The sequence below is a fragment of the Octopus bimaculoides genome, chromosome 4, assembly GCF_001194135.2.
Source record: "Octopus bimaculoides isolate UCB-OBI-ISO-001 chromosome 4, ASM119413v2, whole genome shotgun sequence".
NCBI classification, from domain to species: Eukaryota; Metazoa; Mollusca; class Cephalopoda; order Octopoda; family Octopodidae; genus Octopus; species Octopus bimaculoides.
In genome coordinates this window covers 133,533,797-133,541,495 of record NC_068984.1, presented here as the reverse complement: position 1 = coordinate 133,541,495, position 7,699 = coordinate 133,533,797, and the positions used below count along the sequence as shown (strand labels likewise).

The 7,699-nt window shown below is 35.7% G+C and overlaps 1 protein-coding gene across 1 annotated transcript in view; it reads left to right on the top strand.

Annotated features, from left to right (window-relative positions):
- LOC106880152 (glutamate--cysteine ligase catalytic subunit) overlaps nt 1-5,915 on the top strand; it is a 75,803-nt gene extending 69,888 nt beyond the window's left edge. The window contains exon 16 of the mRNA XM_052967687.1: nt 4,848-5,915. Within this exon, the coding sequence (XP_052823647.1) occupies nt 4,848-5,096 (249 nt within the window). The 3' untranslated portion in view covers nt 5,097-5,915. The remainder of the gene's footprint in view (nt 1-4,847) is intronic.
- The last annotated feature ends 1,784 nt before the right edge of the window (nt 5,916-7,699 follow it).

Here is a 7,699-nt window from a genome sequence, read left to right as displayed (position 1 = left end):
AATATGTTATAATGTTTTATATTCAACATAGTGAATACTTAGAATCTTAATGACTAACAGTTAACAGATTTTTTTTTTGTCTACTACTAAGACACCTGTTTTATAAGTTCAAATATTACCAGGGATTAAAGACATCCGAGCGAGATTGTTGCCAGTGCTGCTGGACTGGCTCGTGTGAAGGTGGCACGTAAAATACACCATTTTGAGCGTGGCCGTTGCCAGTACTGCCTGACTGGCCTTCGTGCCAGTGGCATATAAAAATCACCCACTACACTCTCGGAGTGGTTGGCGTTAGGAAGGGCATCCAGCTGTAGAAACTCTGCCAAATCAGATTGGAGCCTGGTGCAGCCATCTGATTCGCCAGTCCTCAGTCAAATCGTCCAACCCATGCTAGGATGCAAAGCGGACGTTAAACGATGATGATGATGATGTTTGATGAAATAAATACATCTACCTTTGTTTATTACTGGTTCGTTCGTTACTCATGCAGGTGACATGAAACAATCAGTTGTAAGTTGTGTTATGCTTATCACAAATTGATCCATGATAACATGGGTCGGCAATCAGTCGAAGATTCTTCTTGGACACCCCAGCAACCACCCACAATGCCCAGGAAGACTTGGGGATTCGGAATGAAACCTATTTTTTCCATATGTTTTAGTATTCATTTACCTCTGATCCATTTAACATGGTGTTTTTTGGAACAAAACACTCACGACAAATAAGGATAGATGTCTCAGCTAAGTGCTGGTGTCATTTTTATCAACGGCATCCTCTTCAAAATTAATCTTCTTGAAATGTAAGAAATTATTACCGTGATTATAATATTAGTGAAGGAAAAGCAGAAACAGTGTTGATCTAAAAAATGTACTGTGTTTATTTCCATCTTTCTACTTTCTGTGACCAAATCCCAGTTGATATGATAAGTACCAATGAATTAATCAGTGGTTAGAGCTCACAATCATGAGGTAGTGAGTTCGATTCCTGGACCAGGCTGTGTGTTGTGTTCTTGAGCAAGACACTTTATTTCACGTTGCTCCAGTTCACTCAACTGTAGAAATGAATTATGATGTTACTGGTGCCAAGCTGTATCGGTCTTTGCCTTTCCTTTGGATAACATTGGAGGCTGGTATGAATGGGTAACTGTTGGTCTTCCATAAACAACCTTGCCTGAACTTGTGCCTTAGAGGTTAACTTTCTAGGTACAATCCCATGGTCGTTCATGACCGAAGGGGGTCTTTACCCTATTTTAAAATCTATGGTTTTGAACCAATGCTAGAAATCATTGGGCAGAGAGCAGAACATGAAGCAAAATAATTTATTGTATTTAATACTGGGGTCGATTTGTTCAACTAAACCCCAAGGCAGTGCCCCAGCATGGCCACAGTTCAATGACTGTAACAAGTAAATGATAAAAGGTAAAATCATGATTTAGTTTTCATTTAATTGTAAAATGTAGTTCGTTATTATAATGAAAACTGGCGTCAGCTGAGCTGACATGTAGAAGTAACTCTTCTTCTTCTGTATAGCTAATGGTCACCTTTATTACTATATAGTCAGGAAATTCTTAATGTAGATAATGAGTAATTAGCTAGAAGACTTTTCACAACCTGTGCAAAACTGCTTTGATTGTTTTAATTATGTATTTGCCACATTTGGAATACTGTTGTATCCATGTGACCCAAGCTGTCAACACACTTTATTCTCCACCGTCCCACACAGGATCAGCTGTAACACTGATATTTGTCTCATCAAAATATGTCATATTTTAGTTCATTATCTTACTTGTTTTACACCCGATTGAATGCTATGTCTACTTTTGTGTTAGGGTTTTTGTTTTTACACTTGAATGCTGTATTTCTTTATGAGTAAGGTTTTCCTTGTCACACTTGAATGCTCTGCCTATTTGCGTGTGAATATCAGGGCTGTGGAGTCGAAACAAAAACTTCAACTCCAACTCCTCTACTATTGGCACCTCCGACTCCTCTTTATGTAATTAAGTGATTGTGGTCTACATATCTCATAAAGCATATATGCCTGTGCTTGTACTTTGAGTAGGGTTATATCTTATAACTGGTTTGTATTAAAGAATAAAGATATTGTGAGTCAGAGTCTGTATAGTTTTACCGACTCCAAATCCAGCTACCCCTTAATTGTTTCTGACTCTGACTCCACGGCCCTGGTTACTATAGCCTTTGTTTTTGCATTTGAATGTTCTTCCTATCGCTAAGCACTTATCCTTAATGCTAGAATAGAGTTTCTTTTAGCTAAACTACATCAAGAGTTATGTAACTTGCCCAAAGGCAAGTTACAACAAAAAGGTTTGAATTCGTAGTCAAGGAATCGGTTGTCTAATACTTGACTACTTAGCCTCTGTGTGTGTGTGATTGGTCATTCATTTCTAGTTCTCTGTGAAAACATGTTTGGCTATGGGGAAATACTACCTTGTTTGGAAGCAGTTGACAGCTGGTGACAGGGAAAGCATCTGTCCAAAGGAAAACCTGCCTTGGTAAACACCATCTGACCCTTACAAGCATGGAAAAGTGGACGTTAAAATGCTGATGATGACACATACACACACACAAATATCTATATATTATGCAATGTATTTAGTTAGTAATTAACATAGTTACAACCCTTGCTTGACTTTAACATAATATTGTGTTGAGTTAAAAGTTTTGCAATATTTTGGTAATTTATTTGCTTTATTCAAGTTACAACAAAAGTAGTCTAGCATTCAGAATAGGGACCACCAAGGTCCACTGTCTGAAGCCACCTTTCTGCCAGTTAAAAAAAAAATTTTTTTTTTTATTATTATTATTATTATTATTATTATTATTATTCTACACTGATACCTAGTGGAGGCGCAATGGCCCAGTGGTTAGGGCAGCAGACTCGTGGTCATAGGATTGCGGTTTCGATTCCCAGACCAGGCGTTGTGAGTGTTTATTGAGTGAAAATACCTAAAGCTCCACGACGCTCTGGCAGGGGATGGTGACGAACCCTGCTGTACTCTTCCACCACAACTTTCTCTCACTCTTACTTCCTGTTTCTGCTGTGCCTGTAATTCAAAGGGTCAGCCTTGTCACAATGTGTCACGCTGAATATCCCTGAGAACTACGTTAAGGGTACACGTGTCTGTGGAGTGCTCAGCCACTTGCACGTTAATTTCACGAGCAGGCTGTTCCCTTGATCGTATCAACTGGAACCTTCGATGTCGTAAGCGACGGAGTGCCAACAACAACAACAACATGATACCAGTTCTTGTCCTTGGAGGTAAAGAACTTCTTTACTAAAGCTTCCACCTCCTTTTGGTTGGTGAAGTGTTGCAAACACATGAAGTGAGCCATGAAATGGAACAAGTAATAATCCAAGGCAGATATTTTTCTGCAATCCTAACATGCAAGTGGTTGAGCAAGGGCCGGTTTTTAAAACCTGTTGCCAAACATGGGTGTTTTGAACACAAGGTGATGCTCTGCGTCTGGTGGAATTATGAGGGGATAATTCACTGAATTTATTCTGGACAGTCGAATCACCAATGCCGACATGTACTCTGAACAGCTGGAGCAAGTTGTATGCTATTGTGCAGCAAAAATACCTGGCATCGTTAACAGAAAGTGAGCTCTTCTGCAGCACGACAATGCAAGACCTCATACGGCTCAAATGACCTGGAATAAATTCTAGGAACTTGAGGGGACTGAGCTGATTCCATGCTCAGCATGTCGTCCAGACTTAGCTATGTCTGGACTGTATACTGGTTGTGGAAGAGATTTGACTTTACAAACTTTTACAAAGTACAGTGAGTAATGCGCAGTAATATTGTCATATCATTGTTAGCATTTTCACATCCATTTTAATCAGTTAAATAAATCTTCTTGAGGCAGTCTTTACTAATCCTTCTTTATGCCAGCCTTTGTTTTCAAGGAAAGTGCTTTATTCCACTGGTCTTTTCATTTCAAACCACTGAGCTGTAGAACATTCTTTTGGAATGAAAATTAAGATGAATCACATGCTAGTTTTCTTCAGCTCAGAGTTTTTCTGTTTTATTTTTGGAACTTGTTTCCAGAACTTACTTTTAGACTAGGATTTGTGGATCATCTTTAGACCCAGGTTCTCTTTAATCAGTCCTATTTTTACGTCAAATAACGACAACCATCATTGACCCACACCAGCTATGGCAAGATTTACAAGGTGAAGCCAGGCCTGACCTTTTGTAGGCCATCTCACCTGGTTAGGAAAAATGAATCACTCCTTGTAACCAATCTTCCTCCAGTTTATAGTCTTTTATTTCAATATCATGCAATGCATTTACTTTCCTAATCAGATTGGACAAGTGATTGAAGTTTCTTGACGATGTCTATCTTTGTAAAAACTCTTTATTCTGATTTTGGATGGTAATCATACGAAAAATTTATTTATTTGCTTCTTAGTGAGTGGGTTTTCAAGTTCCTGGCTTTGTAATGACTAAGCAATACATGGTAAATGAGACACCAAGAGTTTTCATCTTCTTTGAGAGTGAATACAAAATCTTCCTCCCAACTCTGGTTTAAAATTTGTTTTTATTTTTTCTTAGAATATTGTGACAGCATCTTCCTTCACAAACACTTGTAACTAAAGAGATTAAGCCTATGCTACAACTAGGCTTATATATATATATATATGAATAAATAAAATTTACATCTAATCAGTGAACTTTCAATGTCTTGTAAATGTTTTAGAAAAAAAAAAAAAAGAGGCAAGATAAGTGACTTATATGAATAATTTTCTTGTCATTTCCATCTTTTTTGGGAAATGTTTAACAAACAAAATGTACAGAATTATAAATGCTTTTATGTTTCTGATATTAAACAGGAGATCTCTTGACAATGGCTCAGTGGACAAGACAGTTTGTTACCAACCATGAAGATTACAAAAATGATTCGGTGGTCAGTGATAAAATCAACTACGATTTGATGATGGAATGTGACAAAATTGCCAATGGACAACATGAATGTCCACAACTATTTTTCAAGTATCATAGCCGTACACGAGATAACATCCCTGCTGCTGTTTCTAAAGCTGAAGCTAATCTAAACCGAAAAATCTATGCTAGCTAAATAAAAGATCATTGCTGTTATCCCCCCACCCCAACTTGGTTTTAAGTTAAATTCGATACTGGATAATCATTTCTACTTAATTTCATTCTTGATGTATCTCCCGGTTTTATTTACATTTTAATTAGCTTTTTAAACTGATTTTTTTTTTGACAACAAAGATTTCTTTTTAGTTTTTGGTGAGAAAAACTGTTTTTCTTTTTCTTCTGTTAATAGAATTTATATTATATTTTTTCAATTGCCTTTGCCAACTCAAAGGTGTTGCTTCTTGATTAAGCCTAAACCCCAGCCCTACTAATAAAACATTGTTAATGACAGATGAATGGAGAAAGGATATTGCAAACAAGTAGATAACTAAATGAAAATTTGTAATATTTTTGTCAAGCTTCTTTTCCACCAGTCTCACAGAAATTAAACCTAATATTAAATATGCTGATTAAACAAAGAAAAGATAAATGAAATCCCGGAAAATGAAAAATCATTTTTTATACAATTTCGGCTGATATGAGAGTTGTCAGTTTGTGTGAGAAATGTTGTTAGACTAGCTTCAAGCTATAATTTTATGCCTGCTAATTATATTATAATTCATTGACTCTCTTCTGAGCAATGGTGTAATTAATGCTCAGTGTGATAATAATCATAAAGCATTCAATCATTATTCTGTTATGAACAATCATTCTTAATCTCCAGTTAAATGTTTATGAGAAAAACAAAAACATGAATAACTGAACTGTTGTTTTAAAATCTTTTCAGTTGTTGAAACCAAAATATCATGTTATAATCTTTTTTCTAAAATGAGAAATAAAATAATTTTTGAGTAAAGTGTTCAGCATGTTCAGTTTGTAAGAATACTTTTTGATCTTCCACAAAAATGATCTTTGGAGCTAGCCATAGAAGACTAACGGAACTTTTAATGTAAGGTAACATGAAAGAATCACTAATGCAACTTCACTACAGATTGAAATTCAAATGGAATATCAGTCATATTAATCCTTCTATAGGAGTGTCTATAGAAAGACCACAAGCAGGTGCTAGTTTTTTTTTTTCAAATAAGATTCACAGATTCAATCACTTGCTGAGAATGCATTAATTGATACCAGAAATTTCCTCCATAAGAAATCTCTGCAATCCAGTAGTCTGATGAAAGCCTTCTAAAACTAGTGTTGGTACGCTGTTGAAAGGCTTGTTCCTCTGCTGTTCAATTCAATTCAAATGCAACATTTTTACACATAATTCATTCATTGTAAATTATTATCAAACACTATTTCAGCCCTACTACTGTTCCTGCATCTTTGCCAATGTTATTGGGTTGGTACATAATTATTGCAGCTTTTTTTCAAAACATCTTTAAATGATTATTCCAGAGTATATTCACCATTTACTGCTTCCCATTTGCTTGGCAGACAGTCATCTAAAAAGGTTTTTGTTAAATATTGTTATTGTCGGAAAAAAAAGGTGCAATAATTATGCACCAATCCAATACATATCAGTTCAGTGAGCTATTTGCCTTCAAAGTTTAGTGACAGCAATACAAGATATAGATGCCTTAGAAATTTTGCCATTTTATCTTAACCCTTTATATTTAAACCGGCCATATCTAGTTTCTCACATCAACCCTACAATATCTTTCTAAAAATTAAGTCACCGCCACAAGATAATGCATGATTAATTCAAAACAATGAAGACTAGAGGGTTAAGCCAGTCATTAGTTATGTTCCTACAGGTGCATCAAGAAAATTTCACATTGTTTTTGTTTCAAATATTATCAGTTGTGTAAAAGTGCGTTTTTTTGATCAAGTAGCTTAGGCTTTCAGTTTTAAATTGAACTAAGGAATATGCATTGTAGCAGATTTCATGAACTGTTGTTGGTGGTCGGTTCCCTTGAAACTAGTTATTCTGAAGTAAACCATACCAATGCAATTCAACTTTGTCCTAAATAGCAATGAGACTTATATTGAAGATGGCACCACTAAAAAAGAAAGACCTGAGGATTATGTTGTTGTACTTGATGCTTTTAACGGTCAGCTTGGTCTCCTATCTATAATCATCAGACAGGCATTGAGAGATGACAGTCCACAGGTTTCCAATAGGACTGAAAGAGGTTCAGCAGTTTCAAAGGGTAATTATAAAATTACAGCTTCCCAATTACCATCATTTTGCAACAAGGCAAATGTAATCACACTGTCTGAAACTAATGAAATAAAATCAGTCCACTGACTTAATGTTAGAGCATTCCAAAACAGAAATATTCCTGCTGAGATAAACAGTACAGAAACTTCTCATAGTGTAATCACATTAAACAGGAACACCGTCTTTTTGGCCATTTTATTTTGTTTCAGGAGTAATATGAAGAAGCTTGATAATACAGCAATGTCTGAAGAAATGTATTGTACTAGTAAAGTTAAAAAAGAAAATTTATGTTGTGTTCCTTTGGAGCTAGACTTGTTACATTCTACAGATATGTATGTACAAAAGCATACATATAGGCACAGACGATACGCCTAAATAGTCATTCAAAAAGTACACCAACATAACATTTTAAGCATATGTCATGAATCAACCCTAATTTTATAGTTTATGAAGCCAGGATAACAAATTTAATCTTG